General features: G+C 48.9%; 2 protein-coding genes across 7 annotated transcripts in view; one reads left to right on the top strand and one right to left on the bottom strand.

Moving 5' to 3' along the window:
* BMERB1 (bMERB domain containing 1) overlaps window positions 1–9352 on the top strand; it is a 94067-nt gene extending 84715 nt beyond the window's left edge. The window contains exons 4-6 of the mRNA XM_036308002.1: window positions 5273–5387; window positions 6668–6750; window positions 7804–9352. Coding sequence (XP_036163895.1) covers window positions 5273–5387; window positions 6668–6750; window positions 7804–7916 — 311 coding nt within the window. The 3' untranslated portion in view covers window positions 7917–9352. The remainder of the gene's footprint in view (window positions 1–5272; window positions 5388–6667; window positions 6751–7803) is intronic.
* The window catches only part of MARF1 (meiosis regulator and mRNA stability factor 1), a 127066-nt gene that overhangs the window by 63667 nt on the left and 39224 nt on the right, over window positions 1–24175 (bottom strand). For 4 of the 6 annotated variants that reach the window (XM_036307992.1, XM_036307994.1, XM_036307993.1 and 1 more), the window contains one exon: window positions 21252–23788. The exons of 1 other annotated variant lie outside the window; for it this stretch is intronic. In XM_036307992.1, coding sequence (XP_036163885.1) covers window positions 23553–23788 — 236 coding nt within the window. In that variant the 3' untranslated portion in view covers window positions 21252–23552. Of the gene's footprint in view, window positions 1–17127; window positions 17321–21251; window positions 23789–24175 lie in introns of those variants that run through there. One more of the 6 variants, XM_036307996.1, reaches the window with a different exon arrangement.

Genomic DNA, 24175 nt, shown 5'->3' with positions numbered 1-24175 from the left:
CTCAGCACGAGGGGCATTTGGGGCTGGGTAAGTCTCTGCTGGGACAGGGGGCTGTCCTATGTGTTATAGAATTTAACAGCATCCCTGGCCTCTGCCTACTGCACATCAGTAGCATTCCCTTCCCTCCCAGTTGCGACAACCCCAAATGTTTCTAGATGTGGTATTGGCGGGGAGGGAGGGTAGAAGGGTTGGGAAAATTGACCCTTGCTTAAGAACCACTACTTTGGAGTACAGTGATCTGGGTTTGAATCCAGGATGACCAGCTAGATGATCTTCATGGAGCAACTTAATTTCTCTGAGCCTTAAATTCCTTATTTGTAAAATAAGACCAATAAGGCCACCCTCACGTCGTTGCTGTGACTGTGCCATGACGTAACACAGGATCGCAAATGCAAAGGTAGGAGCACTCAACACACTCTTGTTCTGACCATAGTGTCTGCAATCATAGCAGAACTTTCAGATGCCATCCTTGAATGAGCATGCGCTAGGTGCCAGGCCCTGTGCAGGCAGGCCCTGGGAATATGCGAGCAAGTGAACAGTCCTAAGGGAAAGGGGGTGACAGCTAATGAGTACGGAGGTATTTTTTGCAGGTGATTAAAATGTTCTAACATTAATTATGATGATGGTTGCATAACTGAATAGTACTTTGAAAGGGTGAACTGTATGGTATGTGACTTATATCTCAATAAAACTATCACCACAAAAAGTAAAATGTCAAACATAAAACAGTAAAAGAATGAGGGGGATATAGCCAAATCCAGACATGACCCACTTGAAATTCCGATTCGATTCATATGGGGCTCTAGCATTGATCATTTTTTAAATCCTTCTCACGATTGTGATAAGCAGCCAGGGTTGAGAGCTACCAGGTCAGTTCAACTTTCTCATTTTATAGCCGCGCCCCTCCCCCGCCCCCCCCCCCCCCCCACCACCACCACCATCACCCACCAGTAGTATGGCTGAAAGGTACAAAACCCATCCAAGTTGATGTAAGCACAAAACAAAAACAGGCCATTACTGGAAGGACTGTGGAGACTCCTGGAGCCCCAGGGCACCCTAGCCAATTGCCACAAACTTGGTGGCTCCAAACAACAGAAATTAATTCTTTCACAGTCTGGAGGCCAGGAGTGTCGGCCTCTAGAGGAGAATCCTTCCTTGCCACTCCCAGCTTCTGGGGCTCCTGTCAACCCTTGGGCCCCTTGGTTTGTAGATGTCTCACTCCAGTCTCTGCCTCTGTCGTCACAGCCTTCTCTTCGTATGTCTCTATGTCATCTCTTCTTACGAGGACATCAAGTCATTGGGTTAAGGGCCGACCTTAATAAGTAAGACCTCATCTTAACTAAGGACATCTACAAAGATCCTATTTCCAAATTAGGGTAGACATGAAATTTGAAGAGGTAGGGGGTAATATTGCCCATCCTCACAAGGGTTTGGAACCAGAACAGGAAAGCTGTTGGAATGTTCTTTGGATCGCATATTCATTCTCTCTCTCTCTCTCTCTCTCTCTCTCTCTCTCTCTCTCTCTCTCTCTCTCTTTCTCTCTCTCTCTCTCTCTGGCATGATCCATTTTTTTGCTCTACCATAAGAGCCAAGTAAGTCCACTTCATCTCTTCTCTATGACCTTCCCACACAAGATACCAATTCTCAGGGCTCTGTGTCCTAAGTTTTAACTTCCCAGGAGACTCTAATGGGCCTAACATAGGTTGGCATCTCCCTCTTGGGGGAAGAATTCCCAGAGCCACTTCTGGCTCAGCAGGACATGTGGGAGCCACCAAGGCAAAGGAGACATGAGTGTGTGGCCACCCAGTCAGCCAAGGCCACCTCAGGCACCTCCGTTTGGGACTGTGGCAGCCTCTAGAGCACGCGTGGAGATGGGTGGAGCAGGGGCGGTGTCTTTGGTTGGCACAGTCACTGGGATGCAGACTAACCAGGACCAGGACTGGGGTGAGGAGAACAAGGCATTCAGCTGGAGCTCAAAAAGTTCAGTAATCAGGATAAATAATATTTTAATGCGATATCAAAATATCAAAATTCATGCAAAAAATACACAATGAAGCAAACACCAAAAGTTTAAATAAAAATGAAGTGGGTAGAGGCCAGGGATGCTAAAATGCAGCCTGGGGGCAGTTCCATATGAAGAATGCTCCTCACAAATGCCATGGACTGTCCTGCTGAGAAGCATAGGTCGCACAAGGTCATAGGGCCAGTTAATAACAGAGTCCAAGTCTCTAACGCCAGTCCCATTGATGCCCCTGGAAATTGCATTGTCCCAATTGCCTTTGTGTGGAAATTCAGATATTAACGTTTTCTTACCTCTCCTGTATTTCTACTCCTCTCTCTTACCTTCTCCCTGACTCCTTGTTAAGAGTCTTCTGTGTATCCCTTGGATCCGTGTCAGATTTCTAGATGGATTTAGCTGAATTTAGGAAGGGAAATGATGCTTCAGGCAACATATCAATAAAAATATTAAGGAGAGAGAGCACCGAATGGTCTAGAAAACCATGTTTCACCAGCCAAGGCCAGAAAATAATGTATCAGCTCCTCAACAGGAAAAAAACGCACACCTGGGACCCTCCCTGCCTTGAGGGTTTCTCAAGGACAAGACAAAATGTGCTCCTCCCATCACCACTGCCGCCTTAGAACTGGCTGCAGAGGGCATGTCACCTTCCCCTTGGACATAGAAATAGTACCTCCCTCATCTGGTTATTGGAAAGGTTTAAACTACTGGTTCTCAACCAGGAGCAATTTTGTCCCCCCCAAATTGGGCAATCAGCCGACATTTTTGGTTGTCACAACTGGGGGAGGAAGTGCTTCTGGCATGAATGGGAGGAGGCCAGGGATGCTGCTGAATATCCTACAATGCACAGGACAGCCCCCATAATACAGAATTATCCAGCACAAATATCAATAGTGTCAAGGTTGAGAAACCTAGATTAAATGAAAACAAAGACCTCGTGAGAATCCTATATAATAAAAGTTTAATATGCTAAGTGTCCAGTCATCCTGTCATCCGTTCAACCACTCAAAACGTAATATTGTAATGATATGGTAAGGCTGCTCAACCGCTTGCTAGTGACATGCACCGACCACCAGGGGGCAGATGCTCCGACCAGTAGGTTAGCTTGCTGCTGGGGTCTGGCCAATCAGGTCTGAGCGAGATGGGCCGGACATGCCCTGGAGCCCTCCTGTGGTCCCTCCCCAGCTGGCCAACCTCCTGTGTCCCTCCCTAGCCCAATCATGCTCCAGTGGGGTCCCTTGGCCTGGCCTGCACCCTCTCTCAATCCAGGACCCCTCGGGGGATGTCTGAGAGCTGGTTTCAGCCTGATCCCATCAATGCAGGAGCTGCCCCCTGGTGGTCAGTGTGCTCCCACAGGGGGAGCTCTGCTCAGCCAGATGCCAGGATCATGGCTGGTGAGCACAGCAGAGGTGGTGGGAGCTTCTTCTGACTCTACGGCAGTCGGACATCCCCTGAGGGCTCCTGGACTGTGAGAGGGCGTCCCTGGGCTGAGGGACGCCCCCTTCCCGCCCCCTCCCCCACCCCCAAGTGTACGAATTTTGTGCACCAGGCCTCTATTATAAATATAATAGCTTTCAATTATTAAGCACTTACCATTAGCACATTTATGCTGTATGATTTTTTTCCCTTCATTAAGTATTTGTTTCTTTTGTACTTGGTTTGGTAAATAGTTAACCTGGAGGGCATTTAATCATTTGTACCCAGAATCACACAGCTGGGAGGGGTAGGAGGTTGGGAATCAACCCAGGACTGTCTGGTTCGACAGGGAGGGCTTACAGTTGTGATAGGAGCTACAGGCCAGGGAAACTGGCTAGGAGACCACAGCATGCATGGTCCAGGGAGAGGTGATGGTGGCCTGGGCGAACGAGGTGCTGGTGGAGATGAAATGCAAGTTAGAGGGTCACATGGGACAGCACATTGAGATGTTAAGAATCAGTTGTGCGGTGCCCACAAGCAGTGGGCAAAGTTGGTAAGCTGGTGGTTCTTATTGGCAAGTAGGTAGGTGGGTGATGTTGGCAAGAAAGAGGTCACATCACCAATCAAGTGATAGTGTCTGCAGATAAGTGGGTGGGGCCTCTGGGCAAGTAGGTGATGCCAGTGAGCAGATGGATGGGGCCTGGAGGCAGGTGCGAGGAAGCAAGTGGGTGACGCCTGCAGACAGGTGGGGGATCCCGGAAAAGGTATGTGACACACAAGCAGGTGAACTGCATTGGCCAGTGGTATGGAGACTTGGATAAGTAACTGGTTTGTAAGCTGGCACAGACCACTTTGAGTAGGTGGCTTTTTCTGTGAGTTGCCTGAGTGGAGGGCTGCAGCTGACTACCTGGGAGTCTGGGGATGCCTGAACTGGAAAGAGATAGAAAACAGGGTGACTAATTTGGGGAGGGAGGTTCTCATTTCCTTGGGGACCTGCAAGTCATTACGAACCTCCTGAGAGAGCTGAGCGATCAGGGTACTCTGGTAAGTCTGTGGGCACCGTATGAACTTACCTGCTGAGGCTGGAAGGCACTCTGCCATGCTGACAAGCCCACAGGACCCACTATGGGAAGAGTGATGCCACCATTGTCAGTGTAGCAATGGCCAGGAATCCGGGGGTTGCTAGAAATTCTTCCCTCTTCCTCACTTCCCTTCTGGTTAACGGAAGAGGTTGATTTTGTCTCTTATCCAAATATTATATTTTTCTTCACCTCTGCTTCTGTCTCTAAACCTAGAGGAAATTGTCAATGCCAGCCCTAGGCAGGCAGACGGGCAAGCTGCCCATTTATTTTATCTTCTGAAGGGGTCTGAGCACAGAGAGCTGATGCCCTCCTAGTTTTCTCAGTCCTCATTTCCAGTCCTGGTTCTTTTGTTTTCTCTTCGGCATTCCAGCCCTGGGTAGTTGGGATAGGACTCATGCCATCAGCATGGAATCTCACAGATTGGATGTCCTTGCTATGGAGTATTTCCCTCCCAGCACCCCCACTGAGCCCTCTCACCCTCTGCCTTCTTCAGCAGGACCCCCTTGCTGCTTCACCACTTACTGAGCGCTCACCACATCTGAGCTCTGTGCTAAGCCATTTACTAACGTCACTGCGTTTAAGCCCCACTGGTTGTATTTTACAGAGGAAGAAACTGAAGCTCAAAGGGATTAAGTTGCTTTTCCAAGTTCACCCAACTAGTGAAATTGTAGATCCAGGATTCCAACCTTGGTCCCTCAGATGCAAGTGTTTTCACCAGTTTCACTCAATTGTTTCTTTGCTGTTTTCTTCTTCCCAGATAAAGAAAAAACCAAGCTGCAGAAGCAGAGAGAGGACGAGCTAATCCAGAAGATCCACCGACTGGTGCAGAAGAGAGACTTCCTGGTGGATGATGCAGAGGTCGAGCGGTTAAGGTGAGTGGGCAGCGTGTCCCCAGGGACCAGCTGTTGGCGCACAGCCCTCAGCTTCCTTCCAAACCTATTGTCTGCTCCTGGGACTCACAGCCCTGCCCAACGGGCATGGCCTTGCCAAAGGGTCCCCTAACACTGGATCCAAATGAACCCCAGCCTTCTGGCTTGAGAACCCATTTCACATTCAAGAGAAACTCAAATCCAGCTCCAGCGTCTTGCAAAGGCCTGTGGGTCTTACTTAACTGAATGTCATTCAAGGAAGTGAGCAGGGAGAAATTACATCACATAACATGCAGGTGTGTTTCCTACACATTTTTTTCACTGACCTTTCTCTGACCTCATCAAGGCAACTTCTAGAAACTTCTGTTGGTTTCTACAGAAACTCTGCCCCTGTACTGACTTGCTTCCTTGCCTGCCCTGTCCACTTCCCAGCCTTGTTCTTTCCTTTCCCCTCATTGGTGGTTCGGAGGCACCTCCTATTTGCAGATGGACCCATCACCTGGATCTGGACAACCAGGGGCCTGGAGCCACGGTGCACCTGAAAGCTCTGGGGGAGGCTGGGCTCAGGAAACACGAATGTTGATTCTTGAATATTTTTGTCCTGGAGCAAAGCCTTTGGAGCCCTTCCCAAGGAGAGGGGCTCATAGGGCCTCTTTGAACGCAGAGGGCAACTTCCTCTTAATCTCTGTGTCCTCTTGGGTCATCCAAGGCCCCTGGGATGCGCCTTGCCTAGCTCAGCCAGGCATGGCCCACTGTCTTTGCTCCTGGTGACTGTAGGAAGAGGTGAGGTGACCTGCCATGTATCTTGTGGAAGCACAGGTGTCTAGGGTGACTTAAAGGTAGAGGGTCAGAAGAGGTGTTGCCCAGCTCACTGAACTCTGGAAGGGAGCCTGGGTTCTGTAATGTCCTTGCCTCTACCCTGGAGTCTCATCTATGCTTCAGGTAGGCATTTACGCCATCGTTATGTGTCTGCTTCAGCAAGACACATCATACACAACATACAAATACCATCCACACATAACACAGAAAACATATGCATACCACACATACATAACACAACACACAACTACCATCCACACATAACACAGAACATACACATATCACCCATATATAACACACAATATACATGTACCACCCATACATAACATACAACATACATGCAGCATCCACAAAGCCCATCATATGGCCCCACACACGTAACCTCTTGCCTCATTTCCTCAGCTCCTTGATGCTTTCCTTGCTTACTCTACTTTGCTCTTGTCTTTACACATCTGTCTTCACAGGGAACAAGAAGAAGACAAAGAAATGGCTGATTTCCTGAGAATCAAGTTAAAACCTCTAGACAAAGTAACTAAATCTCCAGCCAGTGAGTGCATACATTATTTCTTCTCCTCCCATCCAAGAGGTCATGGTTTGATTTTCAGTCAGGGCACATACCCGGGTTGCAGGCTCGATCCCCAGTAGGGGGCATGCAGGAGGCAACTGATTGATGCTTCTCTCTCATCATTGATGTTTCTATCTCTCTCTCCCTCTTCTTTCCTATCTGAAATCAATGAATAAATAAAGTAAAATAAAATAGAATAACAAAAAATGTAAAATCAATGAATTGAGCCACAATGAGAGGAGTCCATAGAATCAACAAAGAGAAAAGAGAATGCCTGTTCTCCCAAGAACTAGAAATAACAGACTATATAAAAGACACAATAAGTATATTTAAAATTATTAAAGAGATAAGAGGACTACAACACAAATGATAGAACAAGATGCTATTAAAACAGAAAAGGTAGATTTGCAAACTCTTGGCTTTCTAAAAAAATATTGTTCCAGTACTGAAGTAAAAACTCAATGGATTAGATACAGAGATACAGTTGATGGGAGGATTCATAAATTAGAAGATAGAGCTGAGAAAATTACCCAGAATGCAGCACAGAGATAAAAAGATGAAAACTATGAAAGAGAAGTAATGAAACATGGAAGATAGAATAAGAAAGCCCAACTTACATTTCATGGACGTTCCAGAAGAAGAGCTCCCAGAGACTGGGTGGTAGAAGTTTCTGAACAGCTAATGAAGGAAACGAGCTCTCAGACTGGAGTGTCTTGAACAAAATTCTCATTTAGTCATTCACCAACTACTTCCTGAATGCCAGGCCCTGTGATAAGCTTGGCAGATACAATGGCAGGGAGAACTGAATAGGATAAGGTTTATCAACTGTGACCAGAAGCTGAGGACCGAAAGCCAGTGGGAATAGTCAGTATGACCATATAAAATGCATGCCAGCTCTCCACATCACCTGAGTTGAAGCAAGGTCTGGCTGGGGGTTGGGATGGGACTGGGGCTGCAGATGGTCAGGGCTCTCCTTGCCTCACTTCTCTCTCTCCCTTCTGCCCTCTCTTTCTCTGTGCTCCTACCTTGCTGCAGGCTCCCGAGCCGAGAAGAAAGCAGAGCCCCCGCCTAGCAAGCCCACAGTGGCCAAGACCGGGCTGGCACTCATCAAGGATTGCTGTGGGGCCACCCAGTGCAATATCATGTAGCCCCCATGTGGGGTGCCCCCGGGGCCACGGGGACTCCCCCTCCCATCCACTTGTCTTCATAGCCCCCATTTCACTGGGGCCCAAGAGCTCTCAAAGGCGGAAGGGGTTGAAGGCAAGCCAGTGACTGCCGCCGGGGCTGTGGGCGCAGTGGGCGGGCCCAGCCGCCCTGTACAGAGTGTAGCAATAGGGAGTCCCTCACCGTCGCATGGCCCTCCCCAGAGCATGCCGAACCCAGGAGTCTGTCTCACTGTTTATCCAAACCACCAGGAAAGGTCCTTCCTCAAAAAAGTGTATCTCCACTTCTATCTAGCTGTATCTAACCCACCATGCTAATGACTTGGGAGAGGGGCATGATCCCCAGGTGTGTATAGTTGCAACTTTTCAACAATCTAGCACCATGTTGGACACATCCCCCACCGACCCTCCTAGCTCTGCTGTCAGGCCTGCCCCAGGGGCACAGCTCCAGTCTGTCCTTTTCCAGGGCCTGTGTTCTGGAGGGCTCCACACTGCCTACACACCTTGGAGACAGAGGGCCCATCCGTGAAAGTGAGCTTGTGTGTGGTGTAGTGGTCACGTCTCCCGCTTCCTCCCCTCCTATGCCTGGGCACGGGTCACACCAGGACCCTGTCCATTTGCTCTTGGTTCTTCCTTCCCTTGCAATGGCTGCCCAGGTATGTGGAGTAGAGGGGATGGGGCCTGGGCTGGAACACACCCAGTTCTTGGAAGAGGTAGCAAAACACCAGAGGCTCCAACACCAAGGCAAGGGAGACAAGCAGGGGACCCCCAAGCAGATGCTGACCCAGGCGCTCTTCCCTACCCCAGGGGCCACAGGAAGGAGTGTCAGAGGACCCCACTCACCAGCCCAACACACAGACCTCTCTAAACTACAGTGGCAGGCGGGAGAGGCGGCCTGACCCAACCGTGTCCCATCATTTGGTGGTGTACTTTAACCAGCCTAGCAAGTCCACCTGTGTAACTTGATGTACATAAGCTACAGCCAGCTCGGCACAGCCCATGTGACCTCTGTACGTGTGTGTCGTGACCGGCCTAAGTAGTTAGCATAACTCAAGATTTGCTGATGTGCAATCATCCATTGAAGAAAATAAAAGTGGAAACCACGTACACAGCACTTTCAAAGTTTTTACTTTTTTCTTGACTATGGAAATAATCCATGTACATAGTAAGTCACTTTAAAAGTATAGAAAGTAGAAAGAATGCTTTGGGTTCCTTTTTGAGCTCCCATAATTCCTCCAACTAGAGACTACTCTGACATTTTGGGATATTTCCTTTCAATTTTTTTAATGCACTAAAAAAATGATTGGCATCCTATGTACCATTTCATAACAAGTTTTCTCTTCTCATTTAGCATTATATCACTATCATTCTCCCACATCATTAAAAGTTCTTTGTAAGCATTAAATACTCTTCATAAAATATTTACAATGGTTTCTTAGTAATCTTCTGAATATACCATAATTTATCTAATTATTTACTCGCTATTTGACATTTAGGCTGTTTCTGGTTTTTCAGTATTATCTACACTAATAAAAGGGAAACATGCTAATTGACCATCCCTCTGCTACGCCCACCAGCCAATCAGGGAAAGTATGCAAATTAACCCAACAAAGATGGTGGCAGCCATGGAGCTGGAGGCTTGGGTTGCCCCCTGCAATGGAGGAAGCCAAGCTTCCCGCCCGCTCTGGCAGCCGCTCAAGGAGTGCTGGGAGCCTGGGTTGGGGGCGACCCAGGCTTCCAGCCCGCCCTGGCCGCTGCTCAAGGAGGGGCTGGGGGCCTGGGTCGGCAGGGGTGTGGCCAGCCTGAAAATGGCCCTCAGCCCCTCACCCAGGCTGGCCAGGCACCCCAGCGGGACCCCCCACCCTGAAGGGGGTATGGCCAGCCTGCAAACAGCCCTCAGCCCCTCACCCAGGCTGGCCAGGCACCCCAGCGGGACCCCCCACCCTGAAGGGGCTGTGGCCAGCCTGCAAACAGCCCTCAGCCCCTCACCCAGGCTGGCCACGCCCCCACAGCGGGGACCCTCACCCCATGGGGGCAAGGCCAGCCTGCAAACTACCACAGGCCCCTCGCCCAGGCTGCCCCACACCCCAAGGGAACCCCCACCCTGATCCAGGACACCCTTCAGGGCAAACCAGCTGGCCCCCACCTGCTCACCAGGCCTCTATACTAATAAAAGGGTAATATGCTAATTAGACTGGGAGACCTTCCAGGAGATCTTCTGGACATTCTTCTGGATGAAGCCATGGTGGCAGGGCCGAGGTAGAGGCAGTTAGAGGCCAAGAGGGGAGGGCAGTTGTGGGTGATCAAGCCGGTGGGGGGGGGCCATTGGGGGTGATCAGGCTGGTGGGGGGCAGTTGGGGGCGAGCAGGCCATCAGTGGGGGTCAGTTGGGAGTGATCAGGACTGTGGGGGGTGCAGTTTAGAGTGAGCAGGCCAGCAGGGGGGCAGTTGGGGGTGAGCACACTGGCACGGGGGGCAGTTGGGGGTGATCAGACTGGTGGGGGACATTTGGGGGTGAGCAGGCCGGTAGCAGGGGGCAGTTGGGGGCGAGCAGGCCGGCATGCAGAGTGGTTAGGGGCAATCAGGCAGGCAGGCAGGTGAGTGGTTAGGAGCCAGCAGTCCCTGATTGCGAGAGGGATGTCCGACTGCTGGTTTAGGCCCAATCCCTGTAAACCAGCAGTAGGACATCCTTCCAGGGGTCCCAGATTGGAGAGGGTGAAGGATGGGCTGAGGGACATCCCCATCCCATGCACAAATTTTGTGCACCGGGCCACTAGTAAATAATATTATGATAAACATTCTGGGATAAAGTTTCATCTGAATTTCTGATTTTTCCTTAAGATAATCTCCTAGAAGTGAAGTTCTTAGGCTACTAATGGATCGCATTTAAAGAAATATATTTGTAAATTAAAGGTAGATCTGAACCACTGATCCCACTGGAATTATAAGTGTTTTACACTGAGTTAGAAAGTCAAACTCAGCTGAAACAAAGGGACAAGACTTCTTTAGCACGTCATTAGTATCTGGGATTAGCCAGATAAACAAAATAAAACAAAACAAAAACTCCTTTCATCTATAACATGTCTTATTAGGTAAGGCAAGCTGCAGAAGGGCAAATAAAGAAACACAGCAATCAGAGATATATGAGTAAACCAGCCTATTAAAGAATATTGTTGATTTTTTTCTGAGCAAAAAAAAAACCCAACTAAATCTGGCCCTAGTTGGTGTGGCTCCGTGGTTAGAGCTTCGGCCTATGCACAGAAGGGTTGTGGGTTTGATTCCCAGTCAAGGGCAGATATCTGGGTTGTAGGTTCAATCCTGACTCTGGTCAGGGCTTGAGCAGGAGGCAACCAATCACTGTGTCTCTCTCACATGGATGTTTCTCTCTCTCTCTCTCTCTCTCTCTCTCTCTCTCACCCCCCTTCAATGGAAAAAATATCTTCAGGTGAGGATTAATAACAGCATCAAGGTAAATCTGAATGTCAAGTCACAGCAGCTTTGGAGTTGACACAAATCTCTCTAACTGAGGAACCAGAGTCTTGGGCCGATGGCCCCACCCAGTGGGCAGCAAGCCCCTCCCACTCTTAGATGTGTTTCTGCCTCAGGTCCCAGCTCTGACGTGCACCCACTTCCTGCATCCTGAAGCTGGAGAGACACCACTACCACCAGTGCCTCCACACTGGCCCTGGAGAACACTGTCCTCCTTCGCTGCCATGAAGCCAGACTTAGTGCTTCCTAGGGCTGCCGTAACACGTTACCTCATCCAGGGTGTCTTTGAACAACAAAAACTTATGCTCGGTTCTGGAGGCCAGAGGTATAAAATCAAGGTGTCAGCAGGGCCACGCTCTCTCTGAGGCTCTAGGGGAAAGTCCTTCCTGGCCTCTGCCAGCCCCTGGTGGCTCCTGGCAATCCTTGGCTTCATCGCTCCAATCTCTACCTCCATCTTCACATGGCCTTTGCCTCTGTATGTGTGTCTGTGTCCTCCCCTATTTTTATAAGGATGCCAGTCATTGGGTTTAGGTCCCACCCTAAATCCAGGATTATCTCATCTTGATCCTTAATTACTTCTGCAAAGACCCTATTTCCAATAAGGTCACATTCTGAGACAGCAGTAGACATGAATTTTAGGGGGACGCTATTCAACCTACTACACAGATGCTCCTCACTCTTGCAATAAAAACGTGGGCTGCTAAGGGCCTGCCACTCTCCCTTGCCTGTGGAAAATGTGGGTCTGGAAGGCCTGACCTCAGACCAATTAAAGATAGTCACCAATTTAACAAGCCAAAGGAGATCGAAACCCTCATAAAAATCCTGCCTTAGTACATCTGCAGAACCCTGGGGTAGACCTAACTTATGTTCCTGCTATTCCTATTGATTTTTTTTTTTAAACAAAAAAACCCCACCATTTATTTAGGCTTTTACAGAAGAGCAGAAGGAAGTAATAATTTAAGATGCTCCTAGATCACTAGGGCTGCCTGCAAAGCTGAGAAACCTTGCAGACCTCCGGACCCTCACACCCAGACTCACTCCTTCTGGAAGCCAAGGGGGTGGGGAGGAGGGGGAAGATAATAGCAGGAGAAACATGTGTTGAGAGCTTATTGCTATGCACTGAGCCATGTATCCACATTTTCTCTTCTCCTCACCTTAACCCACAGGACAGACCCTATTATTACTTCCACTTTGCAGATGAGGAAGGTATCCAAGGTCCCATGGGTAGTCAGTGGTGGGATCGTCATTCAGCATCCACCTCCTGTAACCTCAACAGTCCTTTCTTTTCCCATCAGCATTTAAACAAATCTGTTCCATTAAAAAACAAACAACCCTCCATTCCAGCGTCCATAGCAGCCACCACCTTCTCTTCTCTATGTTTTCACGGCCTTCTTGAGACTTGTTCATCACCTTACTCCATTTTTCTCATCTCTGCTCCCTCTTCAGCCTATTTTAATCTGGTTTCTGTTACTCTCTTGTCACTGACCCCCTCGTCATGGATGTAACCATTTGGTTATATAGAGGAGGAAAAAAAATCTTTCTCCTTATCCATCTTAGGTTCTCCAGATGGGACTCTGTAAATGGGGCTGACCAAAGACAGACAAACAAGAGTTAAACAAAGAGAAATTGTTAACTCATGCATGCACAGACACATGCGGGAAGCAGCCAGCAATGCGTAACCCAAAGAACCTGGGCTTCTCTACCATCTAAGGCTAAAACAAAGGAAAGGGGGCCCTGGCGACGTAGCTCAGTGGTTGAGTGTCGATCCAGGAGGTTACAGTTTGATTTCCGATCAGGGCATACGCCCAGGTTGGGGGCTCAATCCAGGGGCAGGCAGGAGGGAGCCAATCAATGATTCTCTCTCATCACTGATGTTTCTGTCTTTCCCTCTCCCTTCTCTGAAATCAATTTTTAAAATATTTTTAAAATAATAATAAAGGAAAAGGGTTCTGGGGATTCTGGTGGGGAAAGATGGGGGAAGGCAGTGGGTGGGGGAGAGAGACAAGTAATGCATAGGTGACTGGGAAAAGTATGGTAGACAAGGGTTGTTTAGTAAGGTTTGTTGTGCAGATTTAAGTCCTACCTTCTCCATTGATAAGAGTCCTCTTCCTGGTATGGGAGAGGGAGACACCTTTTACAAGTGGGAATTTAAACTTCGTTTATAAATGGAAATTTCCTTTATAAGACCCCTGTTTTTAGAGTTTCTTTGCATCAGCTGGTTCTCAATGGCCTTCAGCTTAAAACAATGCCTAAGAGATACCTTTTGGGGTGACAGAATCTGGCACCCCTCATTTACATCCAGCTGACGCATGTCAGCCCTCATGCTGCCATGTTGCCACACACACTCAACGTCTGAGGCGCTCACTCTCTAGGTGCACCTCCCACCACTCAGAAAGACATTTATCCAGTCCTTTTTATCTCTTCCTGTCCCCCGGGCCTGGCCCTCAGCATCCTGCTCACCCCGCTCTGCTGGTCTGAGATGCCCACCTGCACTCTGACTGCTCCTGGATTCTCTCTCTGGCCTAGACCTTTCTCTACACTCGGACTCTTGTCTCCAGCTGCTCCCTGTGGATCCAGAGCAGGCACCTCAAATGTGACATGACCTAAAACATGGGTCAGCAAACCAGCCCACCACTTGTTTTTAAGAAATATTTATTGGAACATAACCAAGTGCATTTTCGTATGTATTGTCTCTAGCTGCCTTTGTGCTACAACAGCAGAGTTGAAGAGTTGTGGCAGGGACCATGTGGCTTGCAAATCCTAAAATATTTACTCTCTGGCCCTTTAAGAACAAGTTGGTCGACCCTTGTCCTAAGTTTCCCCTGTGATTTTCATCTCAGGAAAATGTGCCACTCAATTGCCCAAGATTATCCTAGGACTTGTCCTTGCCTCTTATATTCCTCTCCACAGCCACACAACTGCCAAGTCTTTAGCGCCTACCTCCTAAATTTCTCTAGGATATGTCTACACCACCATATCCTCAGTGTAGCCTCCATTGTTTGCTTGGTCAGCGCAGTAGCTTAACTGTCAGTGTTCCCTCTAAGCATTGGTCATTTTCCGCATAGCAGCCAGGTGATTTCCTGAATTATGCAAACCCGTGCCATTCCCCCTTTAAAACCATTCCCAAAGCCATTAGGATGAAATCCTTGTACTTTCATGCGGCTTAAAGGCCCTCTCGATCTGGCCCCTTCCTACATCCCTCTCCTCATCATACCTGCTCACCTGGGTCTGCCTTTGTGCTGTGGCTCAAAGAGGATTCTTTGGATTCTTTGTTCTTCTTGCCATGTTCTCCATTGGCCTCTCTCTCTTGGACTCGCACGTTATTTCCTGTGCCAAGAACTCAGATTCCCGGCCAGCTCTTTCTCTTCTCCACCTGTGTGCCACTCTGAAGCCAAAATGACCTTCCTAAAGTGCAGCTCTAACTAGGTGTGTTGCTTCTCAGTTTGAAACTGTACCTTCAAGGGAACAAAATAGGTAGAGGCAGCTGGGGAGGAAGAAGAAACACTGAGCAGTGTCTAGGATGGTGTGTTCCGGAGCATCCAACTTGACCTAGAGGTCATGTGACTTTAAGAACTTTATGAAAAGGGCCCACAAGACTTTGCAGTAGGATGGGGTTGGCGAGAGCAGTTTCAGCGAGGTGCAGGCATGGGAGCTAGATGCACCAGGCAGGGGAGGGCTCCCTCACCCACAGTTCCATTGGAGAGAGGGTGGGATTATCACCCCCATTTGGCAGACAGGGAAACTGAGGCTCAGAGAGGGGACGTGATTAGCCCAAGGTCACACAACATGTAAGTGTTAGAGCCAGGACTTGAGTGTGAGAACAAGGTAAGAGCCAGACCCAGGGCGTTTATTTCCTATTTCTAATTCCAGCAGTATCCGCACTCCTTCCCTTTGAGCTGTACTCAATTAGAGGTGATTCATGGCCATTCCAGCAGCAGCTGAGCCCCTTATAAACCTTAACTGGCTGGACAGCCCTGAGCTGTGGGAGTTCACAGCTCAGCTCCTCTGTAGCTTGAGAAGAAGCAGTTACAACCCACCTAATCCACCAGCCACCACTCACATGCCTGTTATCAGCAGGACAGCTGGGTGGGCAGCAGAAGCTGAGGCAAAGCACTCAAGAAAGCTGGCTTGCCTGGCCAGCGTGGCTCAGTGGTTGAGTGTCGACCTATGAACCAGGAAGTCAAGGTTCAATTTCCGGTCAGGGCACAAGCACCAGGTTGTGGGCTCAATCCCCAGTGGAGGGTGTGCAGGAGGCAGCCAATCAATGATTCTCTCATCATTGATGTTTCTATCTCTCCCTCTCCCTTCCTCTCTGAAATCAATAAAAATATGTTTAAGAAAGAAAGCTGTCTTGAGGAACAAACTTCAGGTCATTTTCCCATTCATCTATGAATTAATTCCACTATAGGCATTAGGTACTAGGGAACACAGATGAACACAGGGAACACAGGCAGACAGGGATGGTCTTGCCTTTGTGCAATTATGTCCTGGTGAGAGACAAGGACGTCAAACTGGAGGGCAAGGGGAGGCCTCCTCACCAGTGTTGTCTGAACAGAGCCCACTGCCCGGCAGGATTAGCACAGGGGAAACAATGAGAAAGGACAAGGGCTGGGGCATGGAGTCAGTGGAACCCCTCCCTGTGTAAACCCAGACCTGTAAATTGGGGAGAACAATGGGAGGATTAAAGGAGACAAACATGTGGGAAGGGCAAGACGTGCAGTAAAGTTGATTATTATTAGTTAAATCTAAAGGTAGGAAGCTGTGGAATCAGAAGGCTGCCTATTCGCTGAGGGCTTAGTAGGGCCTGGGGCCGGGGGGAGGACAGGATGAGAGGTTTTCCCTCAGGCAGGTGACAGTGAGCGGGCACGTGAACATGCTGCAGTGAGCATGCTGCAGTGTGACAATGTTGTGATCCCCCCATTCCAAGTGCTTCCTCAAGATGTCTGCACCTTCCCACATCACACCTGACCCTGACTGCTACCAGTTCTCCACACCTCTCGCCTCTCTTCCCACAGCCATCCCCTCTCTCAACTCCTGCTAAGCCCCATGTGGAACTCAGCCTTCTTCTCCGTTCACCACAGAAGCCAAGCTGCATAAAGCCTTGTGACACACAGCCGCCCTTCCAGAAGGTTTATGGAGGTGGGAGGGGTTATGCCACAGCCGCAGCCACACACACCAAGGCAGCTTGACTATTCAATTCCCCGTTTCCACCAGCTCTGCCAGCAGTCGCCATGTGGCTCACCCTGTCCCCAGGCCTCACCAGCAGTTTCCCTCCCGCTTTGTTGGAACAACTGGGCTCTCTCCAGCCTATGTCCAACCTCTACTCCAGGTCCCCATCACAAGTCCAGAGAAGCCTCCGCCGTGTTGCCAGCTCAGGGCTCACCTCCACCCACAAAGATTTGTTTCTTCACTGACATGATAGCTGCAGTTTGTTGTTCCTCCTCCCACAGAAAGAGCAGCACTTGGGTTTTAACGAGTAAGTGTAGTAAACCCAGAGGCTGCAAGAATGTGGGAGGGGGCAGTGAACAGAGTCTGGGGTTCAGGGAGATGCAGCAGGGAGGGGAGTTGGGGAGGAGAGAAGGGGAGGCTTGGGGTGGCATGGGGGAAGGGGCCACCCTGCCTTGAGGGCCTGTGTCCCCCACTGTCTCTCATGCAGAGCTAGAGCTCTCTGTATTAGAATTCTCTCGGTTGTAAGTGACTGAAACTCTAGCCAAACAGGCAAAAAATAAGGGCATTTCCTGGCTCCTGGGCTGGGATATTTGGGATCTAGGGTAGCAAACAATGTCATCTGGACTCACTGTTTTCCCACCTTTCCATTCCACCTACCTGTGCTGGCTTCTTGAGGCAGACTCTTTGTAGGGCCCATGGCAATGGCTCCTGGCTTCTGGCCTCCCCGGCCTCCTAGAGTAACACCCCCATGAATTCAACAAAAATCCTAGCCTGGAATCTCTCGGGCCTGGCTTGGGTCATGTTAAAAGGTAAACTGAGGCATATTGAGAATGTTAAGAGTTTGAGCAGAATTCAATTCAGATCTGGCAGCATCCAATGTAGCAGATAGAAAGGAGCTTAGAAGAGCTGTGCAGAATGGAAGACTTTTATAGGCAGAAGGGAGCAGGAAGGAGGAAGTTATCCTCAGCAAAAAAAGTGGGCTGGTTATTGCCAGGTCACGCTCCTTATGGGGATGGCAGGGGTTATCAGGCAGATTGCCTAACTAGGGCTGATCGGTGATCCTGATGGACTGGCTTAAGGTTCCATTTCTGGGAGAGGAGAAACTGTAGTTAAGTCTCAGTTTGGTGACATGGGGCTTAGCATAAGCGACTCCACGTTGAGCCTGTTGTCATGTTTTAAACAGTCTCATGCCCATTCGGGAATCACCTGCTGGGCCAGAGGGGTGTGGTTCTCTGCTTAGCCAAGTTGGGGTCCACGGGCGGACCCTGGAGCCAGGGGGAAGGAGGAGAGAGGTGTCAGCCCATTTGTGCCAGAAGAAAAGAGAATGGGTGCTGGGAAGCGAAAAACAAGGGTTCACTGCCTTTTAGAGGGTAAGAAACAGTGTTTTAGAGAAGGGCAGGGATTGCTAAGGTCATCAGCTCACCAAAACCAGGACAGCACTCAGACCCTGGTCTGACTGAATGCCCTGTGCCACCTCCTCTCTCCATCATCAGGACTAGGCCCACAGGCAGCCACCATGAAGGAAACTGAGCTGGTGCTGGGACTGCCAGTCCCCTGTGGGTCTCTAGCATGGTCTTGACTTGCTTCAACCAAGAGCTGTTTGTTCAGATTCAAATAGCAACTATTTACCCACAGGAACACAATCTGCAGGTCTGAAAGGGAGAATCCCGAGGAAGCGCCTCTGTGGCTGCAGGTGCTGCTGGAAACGTGGCTCTGGGACAGCCAGCTCCCACCCTGACTGCCCATGTGCAGGCCTCGATCTCCAGGGAGCCCGGGAGCCTGCAGCCAGCTCCCACCCTGACTGCCCATGTGCAGGCCTCGATCTCGAGGGAGCCCGGGAGCCTGCAGCCAGCTCCCACCCTGACTGCCCATGTGCAGGCCTCGATCTCCAGGGAGCCCGGGAGCCTGCAGCCAGCTCCCACCCTGATTGCCCACTTGCAGGCCTCGATCTTCGGGGAGGCCCAGGAGCCTGCACAGCAATATAAGATGATTTTGATCTTAGACAAAGAATTCCTATATGTCCTTTTACTCAGATTGCTGGCATTTTGCTGCATCTGCTTTATCACTCACTGTCTTTCTCTCTGGAAGACCTCAGGTGTAGACATAATGTCGCCTTACCCTTAAATCCTCCAACGTGTATTAAAGAACACAGGTGTTCTCTGTCATATTACAGTGACTCAATACTACTTCCTAGTATTTACATTTTATCAGTTTTCCCAATTATTTGCATTACGGCAACTGCCCTCCTCCTCCCCTATTGGGATCTGGTCCAGGGACAAGCATTGCTTTTCATTGCCACTTCTCTAATCTCCTTCAGTCGTTTCTGTCTTTCATGACCCTGACGATTTTGAAAAGCCCAGGCCAGTGGTTTCAGTGGATAGCCTGCATTTTAAGCGTTTCCCTGGTGATGAGACACCCTCTGTGATTTGAGGACCATGTCCCCCGAGTGGTCTTCCTGTCTGAGCCCCAGGAAGGCACAGCTGGGCCCACATCTTATTCACTGGGGTCCCCACATCTGGCTCAGTGCCTGAGCTTGGGAGCTGTGTAGACCAGGGCCTCCAGCCACTCGGTGACTTGGCAATGGCTCAGCTTCTCCAGCCTCATTTCCCCCCCCGTCTGTAACCCAGTGTGAGGTGGAGGGTGGTGTGGTCTAGCCTGACTTTAAAGGCCCTTTCAGCTTTGAAGCTTGGTTGTGGGCCTTCAAAAGGTGTAGCTCAGGACCCCTTTCCTTCCATGCTAGAAGCTGGATAGGATGTCTTGGGCCTCCTGTCAAGGCTTAGGGATTGTCTAAGAGGTGGTGCCTGTTTCTTGTTTCTAACGAGTGGAAGTTGGTAAAGATGATGGGAGGTCACTCCCTTGATCAGGTTCCATTCTATAAGGCTCCTCAGCAGACTGGAGAGAGGCTCCCCTTGAGGCAGGGAACTGTGGGTGGCCTATAGGACTGGCAGGTGGCTTCTAGCTGACAGCCAACAAAACCTGGGGCCCTCAGTCAGGAGAGAGGAGATGGGGGAGGGCCAGCAGGGGTCAGGCCTGCATCTGGAAGGCTTTCAGGCAGAGGTGGGAGAGATGGTGCCAGCATCTTCCCTGCCAGCCTGGGTGACCCTGACCACTGCAGTGCTCCTGGCTGGCTCACTGCTGTGGCACCAGTTACTTAGCTCCCATCTGCAGCTGTTTCTTCCCCTTTCCCTCCTCTGTGCCCTAGTCCCCATTTCTAAGTCCCTCCTTCCCAGAAAGTGTGACTTCTTCATCTTGCTGAGGGAAGTTCTGGCCTCGACCTTGGACTTGAGATCTCCTCATCCCACCCACCTGAAGAGGGAGGGGTTCTCTCTTCTGTTCCAAAATTTGCCCAATTCATCCCAAAGGCAACTAGGTTTCTTCATATTCCAACCTAAGCTGTTACCCAGGGCTGCTGACCTCTCAGGGAAAGACTATAACTCTCCCGGGAAAGAGACTCGACACTTGGCCCTGAAAGTATTAATTCAAACAAGCAAATTGGATCTGTCTTCTCTGCATCTCTCCCCGTAGTCGAGTTAGAGGAGGTTGTTGCTGTAATCACATTAGCAACTGGGACATGGGCCAGCTAGTGTACGAGCCTGACGGAAAGCAATGTGGGCGAGTGCAAGGTCAAGCAAGGCAGTGGTGAGGACCACGCTGACTGCTGGTTTATGGGGCAGTGACTCAGGGTTCCTGCTCCTCCACCAGCCCGAGCCAATCTGCAGAGCAAGTGGAGGCTACAGCAGGTCCCTGGTGTGGGAGGAGGCAGGGATGCTTCTGAGCCGTGACTCAGGCTTTGCCCACTGAGGCAGCCAGAAACCAGACAAGACAAATCAACGCCCGCTGCTCCTTGTGATGGAGACAGATGGGTGGACCGCACATCTGGAGTTGGGTCCTAGAGGATCACATCTCTGCATGGACAGGTCTGCTCTCTCAGCCAGCCATCTTCTAAGCTACCTTCTCCACACCAGATGGGAAATGCACAACGGTAAATGCAAGGCCCTGTCTGAAACCCTTAACTAGACCTACAGAACCTCTCTGCCCTGCTTTTTGGGGGCATGGTGGCAACTCGTTTTTCTGCAAAACTTTGCTGCCGTGAGAGAGGTTTTGAAAGGATTGCCAAAGGTTTTCAAGAGCTTTTTAATGTTGAACTTCTAAAAAATTGCACTTTGTCAAGAGGCAATTTACCCAAACATTCAAGTCTCTTCTAGGTCCTTTCAGATTCGTACAAGGGGGTGGTGGTCTCAGGGAAGGGCTTCACAATGGAACCTATGAAATGTGTTTTCCAAATGGGCTTATTAAAAAAGCATGTCTGGCAGGGACCAAGACCAAGGCAGCCTGCAAAATGGATTTCTTTCACAGGGAGAGTGAGTCTAGGAATTATCCATTTTATAACTGGAGCATTCTGTGCTTATTCTATTTTCTCCACACATTATAACCTGGAACTAGACTACAAACCTCGGAGAGTCCTGACCACAAAGGGCCCATAAGCCCCGTCACCTGCCAGGGCTGGGGCCAAATTAAAAGGGCCTCCAGAGTGTCAGATCAATGTGTCTCCACCGCCGATTTTCAGAAAGTGTGGGAAGTTGGGGGAACCCAAAATAAAAAGATGACAAAACTGGACTGGTTTATACTCCCTCCCCTTAAACACTCACTTGGAACACTCACATCGGATGCTTGCTTGTAAAGTTTATTGACAACTGTTTGGTCCCAACACACAAAACAGCACTTGAACCACAAAAGTGTTCAAACAAAATAGACAGTTAAGAAAAACATCTCTTCCCCCAAGCCCAATCCAAAACAAACAGTGCAAGATGGGGAAGGGGGTTGTGGTGGTAACTTCTGTCTTTTTTTAAAGATAAATCTAATCCGGTATATCTTTCCACCGAGAAATCAAGAATTTCATTGTCTTAATTCTTATATATCATTTTGTTACATCATTTAATTAAGCCTCTGGATAAAAAAAAAATAGATAGTAACTGGACTGGCCATTGCGGAATATATTAGGAACACAATGAACTCGCTGTATTGTCCCATCTTCACACAGCGACTGTTAGTCACACACGTGGCCCAGGCTGACTGGCGACTCCAGCAAATGGTGCCACCACACTCACATGACTGCATACGACGTCAGTCTCTTCTTTGTTGCCCAAAGAAGTTGCTCTTTGAGACTGTTCCTTGTGACTTGTAATAGTACCTCTTATTTTTTTTTAAGTCCACAGTTCTTTACATGAGAGCAAAACTAAAGTCCAAGTGTGCAAACTCAGCCTTATGAAATCTCAGGATAAGGCAACTGATGTTCTCAACACTAACTCTATCCCATTGTTTAAAAGCTTCTTTTAAAAACTGCACATTTGCATTGTACTTCCTGTCCCACTACGGCTGAGGAGGAAAAGCCTCGGCGGGATCGCAGGGTGCCATCACGCTCAGAGGCTTTTCCAGTGTAGTTCCATCTTGGCTGGGGCTACGTCTTGAGATCTGGGAATCCTTGGCTTCATAGAAAAGATTTGGGGAACAAACATCTATCTTGTAAAAATCTCTCTATAGCCCTTATTTTGTGGCATTTTATTAAAATGCTGGCTATAAAATCAGAGCCCATTTTCTGGCTTTCCAGAAATTACAAAATATAAGCATTTCCCCCAAAGAAACCATCTAACTAGTGGAAGACCTTTTGTCAACAGGTTCTTTCTGCTCTATGAATGAACCCGCCTTTTGCCCAACAAATACAACCCATTGTAAATGTCAGGTTTCTCTAGGAGGGGCGAGAGGCCACCTGTCACCGGATGCCTCAGCCACCTCGGGGCGAAGGTCATTCAACGGGGCAGTGCTCCCTCACAGGTTGGCTTTTCCCAAATACCAACACCAGATACTACAAAAAACCTGCATGCTTCCAACAGGGAGAAGTAACCGCGTTAAAGTAGACACTATTAAGACACACAAACACATACACATACACACAGAGCTTCCCGACTACCAAAACCAGCTTTAAAAGGACAAAAACCAAGTTAAGTTGATCACCTTGGCCTTTATATGTTTAGATATAACTTCTGTGTGTTCCTGGTGGAAGGAGTGTCCGTACCGCCCCAGAGGAAGCACCTCCCCCTCAGCTGGTTTGTACTTTATGCACAGCATACCTGAGGAGGAGGCACTCTCCCAACACTGCCTCTTGACACACAATCATGTGTGGACTTCTAACACCTACTTCAAATTCACGACACCAAGACCCTCTCCTTCTCCTTTACCTAATGCATGTCAAACTGGAACTTAACATAAAAGGGAAGCTTAAATCATCAACTTTCTAGAAGCTCCTAAATGGAACCCCACAGTGGAAACATTTAAAAAATTCTGTGATGAAGCCGCATTTGTCAACTACAGACATAGTTAAATAAAAAACAAGGCACTCTTACAAGTCACGTGGAAGCCAGGAACCTTCCTATCCAACCTGAAAAGACATTCTTACTTCTGGCCCACCCTCCTTCAGTGTGTGAACACGCAGGCCACTGAACAGGCTTTGTTTCAAGACACATCATGCATATGATTAATACCATCTGAAAATATCAGTAAGCAAAGGCTTAGAGACTATATTATGCTACATGGAGGATGATACCACTGATGGGGCTTACTGGAAGTAAAACTACTTCCTTCTAGCCAAGCTCTTACTGCTTTCTTCTTATGGAACACCATTATATTTCATAATAATTAAGAAAAAGTTGGTAAAATATATTAAGATTTCTTTAACAAATGCCAGGAATTTTGTTTTCAAATCATTGGGGGTGGGGGGGGGGGGTAGAAAAACTTTAGCTCCAAGCTGTGTTCAATGGAAAAAAAACGAAACGTACGGAATACAGCTAAGGATGGAGGAGGTGGCTTCTAGGGGTTTTCATTAAAACAGCAAGGGCTGTGTCTTCTGAATCCACTGTGTGTGGAGAATCAGACAGTGTTCCCGTCCTACTTCTATGTTCAGAATGAGTCAAAGCTTGGTTACAGGTGCAAAGGAAAAGTTGGCTGCCAATTTTACTCTATTTTTGGGCTGCTTTTTGGCTGGGCTTTCCACAGGGCCCTTGCTGAGCTGGGACTCTGGGGTGTCCGAGGGGGGGCAGGGAGGCGCCGGGACAGCGTCTGAGACACAAGAGGAGCTGGAGTCGGAGGTCAGCTTTTTGTTATTTACTGGTTCAGTGTTCTCTTCTTGGTTTAAAATCATAACTTCTGTAAACACAGAGAAGCAAACAGATTTAGTTCTAGGACCTGCAAGAAGTATTGGTTTTCAGTTTCTCTCTCATATTTTCACAAAAAATATTTAAAAAATAACCCCCCAAATGTCACACCCATGCCACCACTTACATATCAGCTGTGTGGCCAATATTATATGTCACAGACAAATATTTATAAACTGCATCTCAGCTATCCCCTGGATTACAAAGTTTTAGAAATCTTCACTTTTGCCTTCAAATCAATGAGCAATGATGTAAAAACATTGTTTTCTACTTTGGCTTCTCTGCCCATTCACTCTGTCAGGGAGTTAAGGACCCAGGAGGGCCCTGGCAGAGGACTGGCCCTGACAGAGGACCTTACTCTGCAGGCCAAAGGGGAGAG

Source organism: Myotis myotis, unplaced genomic scaffold (genome assembly GCF_014108235.1).
Source record: "Myotis myotis isolate mMyoMyo1 unplaced genomic scaffold, mMyoMyo1.p scaffold_m19_p_5, whole genome shotgun sequence".
Classification (NCBI taxonomy): Eukaryota; Metazoa; Chordata; class Mammalia; order Chiroptera; family Vespertilionidae; genus Myotis; species Myotis myotis.
The sequence above is the reverse complement of the archived record's forward strand: the minus strand, read 5'-3'. Positions and strand labels throughout refer to the sequence as shown.